Here is a 15,075-nt window from a genome sequence, read left to right on the forward strand (position 1 = left end):
AGACACAGGCAAATTCTTGGGCAAGAGAACCTCATTTCTATCCCATGTTAACTTTCGATGATAAACCTTTCTTTAATTCACTGTGTTTTGGATCTTTGGATAAGGGAGCGTCAAGAAGCCAAACTTAGTGAATGAAAGCTGTAGACTACTGTAATTTATCACGTAATATGTTATCAGTTATCTGTATATATTTCACAAAATGCGTTTTTATAATTCAAATTTTCATAAAACAAAGGTTCAACTTAAAAACATTTAAATAAAGAACTATTTTTAGATTTTAATTACCTGATCTTCATAATCAGATCCTGTATCAATGATCTCTCCTGTGTCCAATATCATCGAAGGATCAAGGTCACTTGAACCTAAGATTAGGAAAGAAAAGATAAGTGGATAGAGGTTGTCATGTATGTTTCTAAAGCAAACCGTCTCTCACTAGGTTTCCATATTTTCCTATGTTACATTAAATTCACAAATATTTCTGGACTCTTCTCATCTGCCAGGTACAATGTTTTGCTGGAGATTGAAAATGCAGAGACTCTGGGCACTCTCTACATCCTTAAGAAGAAGAAAATACTGTGAGGAAGAATAATTTATCAACAAGAGGTTATTACTAAAGGTTCAGCAACCCAAGAGAGTGAGCTACTGATTCTGAATAGTAGTAGAGATGATGGTGGAGTTAATTAAGATTATTCTTCAGGTACTAATCTATGATCCTGAATTTTGACGGTAAATGCAGGTTGTCCAGGAGGGGGAGCAGTTTCAGGATTTGCAATAACAATGGAAGTAGAAGGAACACCATGAGCAAAGTACAGAGTGGGAGGAGACTAAGGGGCTTCCAGAAATAGGAAGGGCTAAGTTTGCTTACTCCATGAAAACTTGAGTTTTTCCTCAAGCCTTCAGGTCATCTTAGTTGCTGAAGGTAAGAAAAATCAGGTTAACTTAATGTATGAATAGAGAGATTATTTCCCTTAGGTACTGCAGGTTTCATTAAATCACTCACCCATTAATCCCCAAGGCTCAGACTTAAACTGGTAATTTTTACAGTGGGACTTCTGAAGCACAACTGATTCATCATTCTTATTTAATAACTCTTTCCTGCTGGGAAATATATATCATCTAACTACCCAGAAAGACTGAATTCAGTGCTGCCCATAAAATATTATATATCCTGTGAAAAAACATTGTTTCACTGTAAACTAGGCCTTGGCAAATAATTCTTAGTCAGAATATGCAATGAGTAATGCATAATGAATATAAATTTAAAAAAAATGTTAAGCATCTCATACACTTCTCAGATATAGACCTGTCCCCGATGTTGCTTTCATATTTTCTTTCAAAATGAGTCGGGGTATGTCCTTACACAGTCTTTTCTCATCTCTTCTCTTTTTTCTCCCTTCTCTTCTCTTATCATTGTCCCTGCTGTCTACCAACTTGACAAAGTAATAGCCATTACAATGCCAGTGTTTACTGTGTTTACGTCTTTACATTTTTTTAAAGGATGACAAAGTTTTTCAAAATGGACATATTAAACCATCAAACCACTTTGGAAAAGTAATCATAGAGTTGCCACTAAGAGTTGCATAAGTGTGTTCAGAACAACGCTGGGTGATGCTAGTCACACTGTCTGCACAGCCCTTGCCAGACCACTGTTCATAAGGTGGTTGCTAGAATGGAGTTGGCAAGAATATCCACCATGCTGTTAACAGAGATCAGAAGGGAGAGGTGGGAAGCTTTAATTTACATACATATTTTGAAATTAGTGGGATTATATATAATTTTTCTACCTTGAACTTTTGGTATTTTTTTCAAATAAAGAATTTTGCAAGATGTATCTTGGGGCCAAAATACTTAGCTGTCTTAAAGCCCAGTTTGAAGGTCAGTTTGCACTTATGTTGTGAGGCAGTAAGTATCAGAAAAAAAAAAAATATATATATATTTTTATACATTATATTTATATATATTTTATATATATATTATAAGATAATAGACATTTTAGAACTATCAGATCGGTGCAAAAGAAATTGTGGTTTTTGCCATTATTTTCAATGTATATTTCACAGGATCCCACTTCTCATTTTAGAAAAGAGGAAAATGAGATGCAGAGAAGTTAGAAAACTTGGCCTACGTCATGTAGAAAGAGCCTGAGACCAAAGGCAGAGCCAGTAGCTCCTACTGTCTTTCTAACACACCATGCTGACTCCAAATTCTAAGCAGGGGCAATCAAAATGGGTTTATGGGTTTATACAGATCCCCCTTTTGCTACAGTGCTCTACAGGAAAGGACCTGGAGGAGCATACTGCCAAGTCTATGTGCTGAGAAGATGAGGAACAGTGAATAGTTGATGATGATGCAGGTCACAGGGTGGCTGTGGAAATGGAAGAATCAGAAGTGGAATTAAGGAGTCTCATTCAAGCTGGTAGCAATCAATGCTATTGACAGCATCATTAAAGATAACACAAATTTTAGCTGGCTTTCATTACTTGCATACTATGATTATTATCTGCCACTGACTAGTGGAAGTGGTGATAGCTATTGGATTCAAATGATACCTTCGCTTCACCTGTATTTACAGTGATTCATGCAGAGTGAGTACTGTGATTTGAACGTGAAATCTTATTAAACATAGAGGTGCTTTTAGTACCTGCGTCCTACTTATTTTATTTAATTAGAAACCATTCTTTCCATTGTTTTCAAAAAGGACAACGTGAAGGGCTCTTAAACAACTCAGTTAACAGATATTACACGTGAATACTTGAAAACACAGCAAGATAATTAGAAAACTACCTTCAGCAATGGTAGAATGACAAGACCTTTGTTTAAAAGAAAGCTTCATGCTTATAAGTAAGAAGAGATTGGATTTCCTAATAAATTTTTTTTTTTCTTTTTTCGACGGAGTCTTGCTCTGTCGTAATAAAATGCTTTTCACAGGAATTATATTGTATCATCAGGGATGAAATTTCTTGAAACATTGTTACTCCTAGCAACAGTATTAATATATCATAGGAGGCAACAGACAAAGGATATCATTATCAGCTTGGATAATGATTGAATGGCTTTCATTTTCTTTTAGCCTTGGTTTCTGGGTTTGCTGGAAATAGGACCTTTAGTAACAGTCTAAGGTTTGACACACAAAATAGAGGGAAAATACAGACAAATGTACACATTACTGCCTTCTTTCATTGAATAATTTAACACATAAAACAACTGCAATGATCTCGTTACTCAAAAAAGACAGCAAAATTAGGATGTTATGAAAAAGTGATCATGTAGCTTTCATTTCCCCCTAGTTTGAATTTTTCAATTTCTTTTCATACTTAAAAATATTCTTTCTATAGATGACAGAGAAAGGTATGAGCTGAAATACAGAACCCCAGAGGAAGCACCCAGGGCTACCAGTTTTAGAATGGCCTTTGGAAATATTATTTTCAAGTTGGCTCCTTAAATTTCAGTGGGAAGATGATACAAATTGGCTTTAGAGGTATCAGAGGCTAACCATATGACTTTCTGGGACAACATTTCATATGTTTTTCCTCCTAGTGGATTTTTTTTTTTTTTTTTTTTTTTGAGACGAAGTCTCGCTCTGTCGCCCAGGCTGGAGTGCAGTGGCCGGATCTCAGCTCACTGCAAGCTCCGCCTCCCAGGTTTATGCCATTCTCCTGCCTCAGCCTCCCGAGTACCTGGGACTACAGGCGCCGCCACCTCGCCCGGCTAGTTTTTTGTATTTTTTTAGTAGAGACGGGGTTTCACCGGGTTAGGCAGGATGGTCTCAATCTCCTGACCTCGTGATCTGCCCGTCTCGGCCTCCCAAAGTGCTGGGATTACAGGCTTGAGCCACTGCGCCCGGCCAGCCTCCTAGTGGGTCTTTAACTGCAAGTTGTAGGAAAATCCTCCTCCCACTTTGAGTACCCCATAAAGACACTCTTACAATTGCAGAGCTTCTTAAGCAGTGAAGGGTGTCTGTGAATAAAACTCCTCCAACCCTTAAACTGCACCCTCTGCGGAAAGCAGTTTCTCCCTTGTCCTGTCTCTCTCAGGGTAGCTTACAGTTTAATTTTCGTTAACAGTTTCGTTATAGTTTAATTTTAACGAAAATTAAACTGTAAGGGTTGTGTTTCATCTCTGAATCTAAGAACAAAACTTAGAAGGTACATGCGTTCAATGCATATGTACCAAATGAGTAAAAATGAAACGACACGTCCACTTTACCTTTACAGTTCTTGCTCTCATTGATCCACGCTACAAACATTAAATGTCTCCTATAAGTGCCTGACCTGCATTAAGCACTGACAGTCCAGCTCGAATTCCACAGGCATGGAAAGGGTTCATTACAATGTGTGGGAAGAGCACTGTATTTACTTGGAAAAATATCCTGATGGTATTTGGGACGAGAACTCTTTGAGGGATCTGGGTGTTGGTGGGCTGTCCTGGGTAAGAAGGGGAAGCAGGGAGTTTTTCAGTGACTCCAGGACAGGGTTGGGGCAGGGAGGAAGGCAGAGAGGGAGAAGACAGCAGAAGTAGACCCAGGAAAAGGGGGAAAAGTTGTATTGTGTAAGATGTGGTTTCTTCCCATGAGCCCTCAAATCCACCGCAAAGACAGGAACTCACAAATAGCCTTTTCAATGTGAAAGCCACATACTTTGCACACAGAAACCATTTATTCTTCAGGACAATCCTCTGGGGTAGCTGCTATTATTATCCCCTCTTTATAGATAAGGAGATGGAGGCCCAGAGCAGTTGAGTGATGCAGCCAGATGGCTTTGCTAGTAAGTGTTAGTGGAGGGCTCCATCGAGGGGGAGACACTGCAGACAGGCCTTGAAGAAGCCGACCATCAGAGCAATGGTAGTCTCTAAGAAAAGTCCTGGTACACCTGTGGGTCACAGGGTGCTATTCAAGGGCCTAATCTAGTCTGGGGTGGGGTCTGAGGAAGTCTCCTTGAGAAAAACACCACGTTTACCCTGAGGCACAAAATAGAATCTGGCCAGGTGCAGGATGGGGCTCTATGGGGTTGGGAGAGTGAAGGGATGCAAATGAGGAGAGGCGTTTTCTAAGCAGAGAGAAGAGCAGGTGGAAATTGCCTAAGGCAGGAAGGAACTTGAGGTATTCAGGGAACTGGGGGAAGCTGGTGCCGGTGACATGGGGGAGGTGATGTTGTTGCAGTAACAGGACCACTTCAGGAAAGAAAAGGATTTTGGGGCTTTCTTCCGTGCTAAGGGTACCGGTGGCCAGCCTGCAGGTGTCATTGAAGGTTTTTTGGGTTTTTTGTTTGTTTGTTTGTTTCAGAAAGGCAGAATGATTAGAGCTGCATTCTGTGAAGATCCCCATGGCAGCAGGAGATTCATGACGGACAGGAGAGGCCAGGGATGAGGAATGACAAAGCGTTTGGTGACTGCGGTGGGAATAGAGACAAAGGTTTGGATTCCCAAGGTGCCCCCGCGGAATGATGATCAGTGTGGAGTGTGAGGGCAAGAACGCTTCTGCCTGGCTCCCCGGAGAAAGGTCGAGGTGAGAGAAAGAGAATTGGATGCCATTCATAGGAGGCGATATGGGAGCTGTGGAGCAGCTGAGATTCTGCAGAAAGACTTGAGAGAGAAAAAAACAGTGGAGGGACCAAACCTGGAGGCTGACAATTCACAGAGCAGAGGCCATGGATATGGCTTATTTATTGAGTGAGTCATCAACAGGAGATTTCACCATTGTTCCCTAACAGTGACGGTACCCTGGAGCTACACAGTATCTGCCTCCTGTAGGGGAGGCACCCTTTACTTCTAGTTTACCGCACTTTATTCACCAAGGGCTGTTTTAGAGGAAACAGTTTTATTCTAAGGCTGAAGCAGAAACCAGCTTTCAGGAGGTCTCAGGGGCGGAAGAGTTAGCGGGAGTTGAGGCTGTAAGCACAGAGTCTTCTGTTTATGAGCTCTGAGGTACACAGAGGAGAAAGTAGACACCTGGAAACTGCCGCTAAGGCTCAGGCACTATGCACTTGACCAAGGGGACCTAAAGAGAACGAGGACGCAGCACCTGTCCTCAGGCAGTTTCCTATTGGTACAAAAACCAGCACAGTTGCATCACCGCAGGGCACAAGGCTCTCTAGTGGAGAAACATCACACAGTGCTGGGCGTCCCAAAGAAGGGGCGGCTTAAATCAGCCCCTCCATCCCACTGCATTAGCAAACTGAGGATATCTAGCAGTTAGATATTTGGCATTAGAGGTAGTCATTTCTTTCTTTTTTTTTTTCAGACGGAGTCTCGCACTGTTGCCCAGACTGGAGTGCAGTGGCGCGACCTAGGCTCACTGCAAGCTCTGCCTCCCAGGTTCACGCCATTCTCCTGCCTCAGCCTCCCGAGTAGCTGGGACTACAGGCGTCTGCCACCGCGCGCGGCTAATTTTTTTTGTGTGTGTGTTGTTAGTAGAGATGGCATTTCACCGTGGTCTCTATCTCCTGACCTCGTGATCCGCCTGCCTCAGCCTCCCAAAGGGCTGGGATTACAGGTTTCTAAAGCATCTTCTAAATAAAATATTAACTTGAAAAGCACAGGAGTCATAGTATTTTTCAGAACAGCTGTAGTCATGTTTTCATAATCTTACATGATTCTCAATATTTCATCTTTCCTGCAATAGGCCAACTTTTTATAAATCTCATCAGAAAGTTAGGCAGATGAGTTTACATCAGTTACCTGTGTTCTGTGGGTCTGCCCAGAAAGATTACCACCTTACTCTTGTAATTCTGTCTCTCTTTGAAGCTACCTTTAGGTGATTTAAAATGTTAAGTGTTTAGCCTTTTCTCTTTACGGCCCCAAGCTTTTGGTCTTTACCCTTTGAGGTCGTTACTCAGAAGAAAGAAGGTCAGGACTGAGACTAAGATTGGAGAGTCATCCACATGGAATTGATTTTGAAGCCACATGTGACAATGAGTTGACTCAGCGTCAGAGTATGGAAAGAATGAGAGGAGGGTCAGGACAGAACCATGAGTAGTGCCTACATTAGGAAGTATGATTACTCTACATCAGTATCCAAGGTCAAAGTTCCAGGCAAGAGCACGTAGGAAGAGAAGAGGTAGGGTCACACAGGAGCTGTGGGTTGGAATGGGAGTGGCTACCAGATCGGAGGGGATGCTTTATTCAGGCAATGAGGGAGAAACCTATCATATGAGTTAGGGGGTCCTGGAGATACTGTAAATTTTAATTGTTGTACAAAGTATGGGTTAGGTTAGATATTTTTCTATTATAGTAACATAAGCCCTATGTTACATTGTGACTACCTGGTAATTTACGTGTGCAATGACTGGAAGAAAAGCAGCAACTATAAGGAACAGATTTATAGCCCTTCGTCTCCACTTTGTTTTGTCCTTTTATTTTTACACCAGAAAGTATGAGACTTTGTCATCCTTCAAACCTTGCAGCAGTTTGTTGAGCTTCATCCATTAATACAAAGCTGCAGACATTTGGCAGGTGATCACGGCATACTATTGTCTAAAGGACACAGTGACTTACCTGCTGCAGCCTCCTTGTTTGGAAACAACTTGTTGTCAACTGCCATGCTGATGTCATAGAACACCTCATCCTCATCACGGTCGGCATCAAACTGGGGGAAATCAGGACAGACAAGTTTGGAATGTGAGAATGCACAAATTAGTTAATTCAAAAATATAATGAGCATCCATCACACAACTGTATCTCTAATGAAGCAGAACAACAGGAATTAAAGCATTTGAGTCTTTAATCAGACATTTAGAGGGTTTTAAGCCCAGACCTCCTATCGAACAGAGAAGAGTATTAGGGAGTAAATGTACAGTCACTTATGGTTAAAAAAATGTGTAATGTTTTCTTAATTTATGGGGTACATTTGGAAAAAATAACTGAAATTTACCTTGTGGCTTTCTGACTTCATTTTTCTAATTTGAAAAACATGAAAATATATAGTTCTAAATAGTAAGAGGAAAGATGTTCTAACCTTATTGTTTAAAAATAAAACAAAATGAAACAACAAAGAAAAAACAACAAAGAGGCTGGGCGCAGTGGCTCACCCCTGTAATCCTAGCACTTTGGGAGGCCGAGATGGGCAGATTGCTTGAGGCCAGGATTTCGAGACCAGCCTGGCCAACATGGCAAAACCCTATCTCTACTAAAAATACAAAAAAATTAGCCAGGAATGGCAGCACATGCCTGTAGTCCTAGCTACTAGGGAGGCTGAGGCACGAGAATCACTTAAACCCGGGAGGCAGAGGTTGTAGTGAGCCAAGATGGCACTGCTATACTCCAGCCTGGGGGACGGACTGAGACTCTTGTCTCCAAAAACAACAACAACAACAACAACAACAACAAAACCTCCAAACCAAATTTCAGATACTACACTAGATACAGTATTATAGATGTAGTCTATGGATTCTACGGATTTAGATGTAACAAAAATTATAGATTTAAATATTTATTTTACCATTCTCTAAAATTTACAAAATTTTAAATATTTTAAAATGACATAGTTATATTTATGAATTCGCTATTTTCTGAGTTTTTCAGTGGTTTGTTAACACATTTTTGTCTCTTTAGTTTTTAAAAATAGCTTTACTATGACAAAAACAAGCAATGCAGAAAAGACTCCCTATTCAATAAACAGTGCTGGAATAACTGACTAGCCATATGCAGAAGATTGAAGCTGAACTCCTTCCTTACACCATATACAAAAATGAACTCGAGATAGATTAAAGACTTAGATGTAAAACCCAAAACCATAAAATTCCTGGAAGACAACCTAGGCAATACTATCCTGGACACAGGAATGGGCAAAGATTTCATGACAAAGATACAAAAAGCAATAGGAACAACAGCAAAAATTGACAAGTGGGATCTAATTAAACTTGAGAGCTTCTGCACTGCTAAAGAAACTACCAACAGAGTAAACAGACAACCTACAGAATGGGAGAAAATATTTGCAAACTATGCATCTGACAAAGGTCTACTATCCAGCATCTTAAAAAGAACCTAAACAAATTTACAAGAGTAAAACAAATACCCCTATTAAAAATTGGGCAAAGGACATGAACAGACACATCTCAAAAGAAGACATACATGCAGTCAGCAAGCATATGAAAAAAAAGCTCAATATCACTGATCATTAGAGAAATGCAAATCAAAGCCACAATGAGATACCATCTCATACCAGTCAGAATGACTATTACTAAAAAGTGAAAAAATAACAGATAGTAGTGAGGTTGTGTTGGTGGGAGTGTAAATTAGTTCAACCATTGTGGAAAGCAGTACAGCAATTCCTTGAAGAATAAAAGCAAAACTACTATTTGACCCAGCAATCCCATTACTTGGCGTATACCTGGAGGAGTATAAATCATTCTCCCACAAAGACACATGCACGCGAATCTTCATTGCAGCGCTATTCACAATAGCAAAGACATAGAATCAACCTAAATGCCCATCAATGACAGACTGGAAAAAGGAAATGCAGTACATATACACCATGGAATACTATGCAGCCATAAAAAAGAATGAAGTCATGTCTTTTATGGGAACACGGATGGAACTGGAGGTCACTGTCCTTAGAAAACTAATGCAGGAACAGAAAACCAAATACCACATGTCCTCACTTGTAAATGGGAGCTAAATGATAAGAACTTATGAACACAAAGAAGGAATCAATAGACACTGGGGTTTACTTGAGTGGGGAGAGTGGGAGGAGGCAGAGAAACAGAAAAGATAACTATTAGATACTGGGCTTAATACCCGGGTGATGAAATAATATATATAACAAACCTCCATGACATCTGTTTACCTATGTAACAAACCTTTACATGTGTCCCCAAACCAAAAATAAAAAGAAAAAAGAAAAAAATAAATAACATGACAAACAAAAATAAAATAGCTTTACTGAGTTCTGAGTGATATACAATGAACTGCACATATTTAAAGTATGCAGATTATAAGTTTTAAAAATTGACAAGTGGGACCTAATTAAACTGAAGAGCTTTCGCAGAGCAAAAGAAACTACCAACAGAGTAAACAGACAACCTACAGAATGAGAGAAAATATTCACAAACTACACATCCAACAAAGCCCGCCTTGGCCTCCCAAAGTGCTGGAATTGCAGGCGTGAGCCACCGCGCCCGGCCCAAAGGTCTAATATCCAGAATTTATAAGAAACTTAAACAATTCAACAAGCAAAAAACAAATAACCCTATTAAAAAGTGGGCAAAAGACATAAACACTTCTCAAAAAAAGACTTGAAAAAATGCTCCACATCATTAATCATCAGATAAATGCAAATCAAAACCACAATGAGATACCGTCTCACACCAGTCAGAAGGCTATTATTAAAAGATACAAAAAAAAAGATGCTGCAGAGGCTGCAGAGAAAAGGAAATGTTTTTACTATCAGTAGGAATACAAATTAGTTCAGCCACTGTGGAATGCAGTTTGGGGATTTCTCAAAGAACTTAAAACAGGTTCTTTGACCATTTGACCCAGGAATTCCATTACTGGGTATATATCCAAAGAAAATAAATCATTCTACTAAAAAGACAAATGCACTCATATGTTCATTACAGCACTATTCACAATAGCAAAGACGTGGAATCAGCCTGGGTCCCCAACAATGGTGTACTGGATAAAGAAAGTGTGGTACATATACATCAGAGAATAAGACGCAGCCATAAAAAAAGAATGAAATCATGTCCTTTGCAGCAACATGGAAACATCTAGAAGCCATTATGCTAAGTGAATTAGCACAGAAGCAGAAAACCAAATACCACATGTTCTCACTTATAAGTGGAAGCTAAACACTGTTTACACAGGGAGATAAAGATGAGAACAACAGACACTGGGGGCTGCTAGAGAGGGGAGGGAAGGAGGGGGACAAGCTTTGAAAAACTACCTATTGGGTACTGTGTTCACTACCTGGGTGATGGCATCAATCGTACTCTAAACTTCAGCAGCATGCAACATACCCAGGTAACAAATCTGCACAGGTACCCCCAAATCAAAATAAAAGTTGAAATTATATTTTAAAAGACAAATTATAAGTTTTGACATGTGTATACACCCGTGAAACCATCATAAAAATAAAAATTGTTAACATACTATCACCCCCCAAAGACTCCTCTTGTCCCTTTGGAATCCCTTTTCCTTCTCTTCTCCCCAGGTAACCATTTATGTGCTTTCTGTAACTACAGATTATTTTGCAAATTCTAGATTTTACATAAAATGAATAATACAGTATGTAATTTTTTTTGTCTGCGTTCTTTCACTAAGCACTATTATTCTGAGATTCATCAATGTTGTTATATCCTTAGTTAATTCCTTTTCATTATTCATTAGTATTCCATTGTGTGGATATATTGTTAAGCCCAACCTGGATATCCTTCATCTCAGACATTGTAGTTTTCAACTCCAAATATTTGATTTGAGCCTTTAAAAAAAATTTTCCATGTCTCCATTTAAGCTTTTGAACATCTGAAATATACTTACAGTTACTTTTAATGTCTTTCTCTGTTAATTCTAACATTTGTGTCAGTTCTGAGTCAGTTTCGTTTTTTTTTTTTTTTTTTTAACCTCATTATGGGGTATATTTTCCTGTTTCTTTGCATGCCTGCTAATTTTTTCTGGATGCCAGACATTTACAATTTGACCTTGTTGGATGCTGGATATTTTTGTATTTCTATAAATATTCTTGAGCTTTGTTCTGGAATGTAGTTTAGTTACTTGGAAACAGTTTCATCTTTCAGGTCTTGCTTTTAAGATTTGTTAGGTTGGATCAGAGCAGTGTTTAGTTTAGGGCTAATTATTCCCCACTGTTGAGCAAAGCCTCTCCCCAGTGTTTTGTGAATTATAAAGTTTTCCAGTCTGTCTGAAGGACACTGGCACTACTCCAAGCCTGGTGTGAGCACCAGGTACTGTTTCCTCTAATCCTTTTGGATGTTTTTTTTTTTTTTTTTTTTTTTTCTCAGCATCAGGCAATTTCCTCATGTGCATGCAAAAGAGCTTGGATTTGAATTTGGGATGACTGACACTTTTGTATCCTACCAGGTGGCATAGGATCAATATAGTAAGACAAAGGCAGCCGTTCTCCTCCAGTAAGTGTTAACACAGCCCTTCTGTCTAAAAGCAAGGGGAGAAAACCAGGCAATCATTAGGACAGACACAAAGTGGCCACCGAATATCTGATTAGGCCCTCTGCATATTTCCAGAGTTATCTGTGCATCTCTCTCATCTCTGATACTTTTTTCTTGCAACTCTAGCCACCTTGATTTCTTGGACTCTCAGCTCCATCTCCTCAACTCCTGGAGTCCACCAGCCTCCAAAGGGTTTCCTTTTTCCTGCACTGTGGCCTGGAAACATCTCCAGGCTCTGAAGCAATCACAGGGCTCACTGCATTTGTTTCCCTTCTACCAGGGACCACTTCATTGCTTGATGTCCAGTGTCTTGAAAACTGTTTTCTTAAATAGGTTTTCTTCTGTTTATTTTTTTGACTGTTTCATGTGGAAAAGAAAAATCTAGTCTTTTTTATTCCAACTTGGTGAGAGGTGGAAGCCTCAACCCTTTAGCTTTTATTCTTATTTATTATTATCTTGAAGATATTTCAGAATATTTAAGTAATTTATTCCTTTATATTTTCCTACTGAACTATTTCATTATTTGGGAAAAGCCAGTGAGGGAAAAGCTAAGTTAGAAAGTTATTTCCCTACCTCCCTTTGTACTGTTAAAGCACGTCTGTATAATGCTTCAAAGTGCTTTCACTATGTCACATCAACCCCTGGGAAAGGTGAGGCACACAGTGTTATTTCTACTGTATTTTTTTTTTTCCAGAGGTTGCTAATTTCTTTATTTTTTTTCTTAAATAAAATCAATTAATGTCCATTATAAAAGCTTTAAATCCACAGTAGGGTAAAAATAGAATGTTTGGGAACTCTTTGCACTTCCCTCATTTAGTTCTACTCCACGGAATTAACAGTGGTTAATATTTTCCTGTTTATCCTTTCAGAACTCCATATGATCAGTGAGAATGGTGTTATATAAAACATCTCAGCCAGGCACAGTGGCTCACGCCTGCAATCCCAGCACTCTGGGAGGCCAAGGTAGAAAGATCGCTTGAGGGCAGGAGTTCGAGACCAGGAGTTCTGGGCAACAGAGCGAGACCCCATCTCTTACGTCTTTCCTTATGCTTTTCCTTGGACATTTCTTTATTGTATTTCTTCCTCTTTTTACAAAACCTTTGACTTATCTGTTTATATGTAATGCCAAATTCAAATGAGAGTGCTAGGCTCTCTTGTATTGTGGGGTACTTGTTTAATTTAAACTTTGCCTGGAGAGTGTCCATGAGGGATTTGCTGACTAGTCTTTTCTTGAGCTATTGTTCCTCATTTTCCCTTTTCCTTTCTTTTTCCTGTTCAACTTCCAGCTCCTATTCCATGTCCTCTCCTTTTTCTCCTCTCTTTTCACCTGCTTCTCCTCCTCCTTCTCTCTATTTCTGCTTTCCCTTTCGTTCATATTCACTGTAATTTCTATTTGATTGCTCTGGATTTTGATCCCAAGGCATAGCCGGTTGTTTCTATATAACAAGGTCTGTGGAATAAAATGAAGCCCAACTTTTTAATTATGTGAAGTTATCACCATCTTCCAGCCCTTGCTGATTTAGGCCCGTGATTGTCTTGCTTTGGGTCTTCTCTCTTACAGGCTCTGTTTTATTTTTATTTATTTTTTGAGATGGAATCTCATTCACTCTGCTGCCCAGGCTGGAGTGCAGTGGTGCCATCTCAGCTGACTGCAACCTCTGCCTCCCAGGTTCAAGCAATTCTCCTGCATCAGCCTCCCGAGTGGCTGGGACTACAGGCACGTGCCACCACACCTGGCTAATTTTTGTAATTTTCGTGGAGATGGGGTTTCACCATGCTGGTCAGGCTGGTCTTGAACTCCGGCCTTAAGTGATCCACTTGCCTTGGCCTCCCAAAGTGTGGGGTTACAGGTGTAAGCCACCATGCCCGGCCTGTTTGATTTTTAGAAATAAAAAAATTATCAGCACCAGATGGTTTTACCCCAGGAAAGTCTTGAATTATCAGGGGCTTCTGAAATATCAGGAGCTCTCTCCACCTTGAAAAACTTTCTTTTCACACTTCCTGGACAGAAATCCTTTCCTGAATTTCCTTCTAAGTCAATGGCTGCTCCTTCAAAGGTTTCTTTATTGCTCCTCTTTCCCCTGCCACTCTCTGACCCTCCTTATTTCTACTTTATAGGTAAGGAAATATTTACCCAGAGATTTTATGACCTTCTCAAGTCATACAGCTAATAAGCAGAAGAGTTAGGACTTGAACTTGGGATGACTGACACCTTCCTCCCACCACATGGCATACGATCATTACAGTCAGACAAATACAGCCAGTCTGCTCCAGTATGTGTTAACACTGCCCTCCTGTCTGAAAGCAAGGGGGAGAAAAGCAGGGACTGTTAGGGAAGATACAAGGTGGCCACAAAGGTACAGTGAGTGCCGTCTCAATGCACTGCTTTTCACATCCACATGTGCTGGCTGTTTGTCTTTTCAGGTACCTGTTAGTTACCATCAGTCTGGGGCAATATCTACTAAGAGGCGGCCAGGCACGGTGGCTCATGCCTGTAATCCCAGCCCTTTGGGAGGCCGAGATGGGCAGATCACAAGGTCAGGAAATCGAGACCATCCTGGCTAACATGGTGAAACCTCGTCTCTACTAAAAACACAAAAAATTAGCCGGGCGTGGTGGCAGGCACCTATAGTCCCAGCTACTTGGGAGGCTGAGGCAGGAGAATGGCGTGAACCTGGGAGGCGGAGTTTGCAGTGAGCCGAGATTGCCCCACTGCACTCGACAGAGCGAGATGCCATCTCAAAAAAAAAAAAAAAAAAAAAAAAATCTACTAAGAGCGGTTTCATTTCTATCTTTCCTTGAACTTCTGAGGGATGGGCAGCAGCACTGTTATTTTATAAATTAAAGATTTATGTTTTAGCCAGGGTTCCCTAGAAAATGGAAACTAAGGCAAAACCTCCAAGTTAACATTTTAATGGCATGTGGGCATTAAGTGTGAAGTGGAAAAGGGGAGTGAGGC

At 40.1% G+C, this 15,075-nt stretch overlaps 1 protein-coding gene across 1 annotated transcript in view; it reads right to left on the minus strand.

Annotated features, from left to right (window-relative positions):
- The window catches only part of AK5 (adenylate kinase 5), a 292,207-nt gene that overhangs the window by 149,626 nt on the left and 127,506 nt on the right, over positions 1-15,075 (minus strand). Inside the window, 2 exon segments of the mRNA NM_001266348.1 lie at positions 286-362; positions 7,492-7,582. Coding sequence (NP_001253277.1) covers positions 286-362; positions 7,492-7,582 — 168 coding nt within the window.

The sequence above is a fragment of the Macaca mulatta genome, chromosome 1, assembly GCF_049350105.2.
Source record: "Macaca mulatta isolate MMU2019108-1 chromosome 1, T2T-MMU8v2.0, whole genome shotgun sequence".
Taxonomy (NCBI): domain Eukaryota; kingdom Metazoa; phylum Chordata; class Mammalia; order Primates; family Cercopithecidae; genus Macaca; species Macaca mulatta.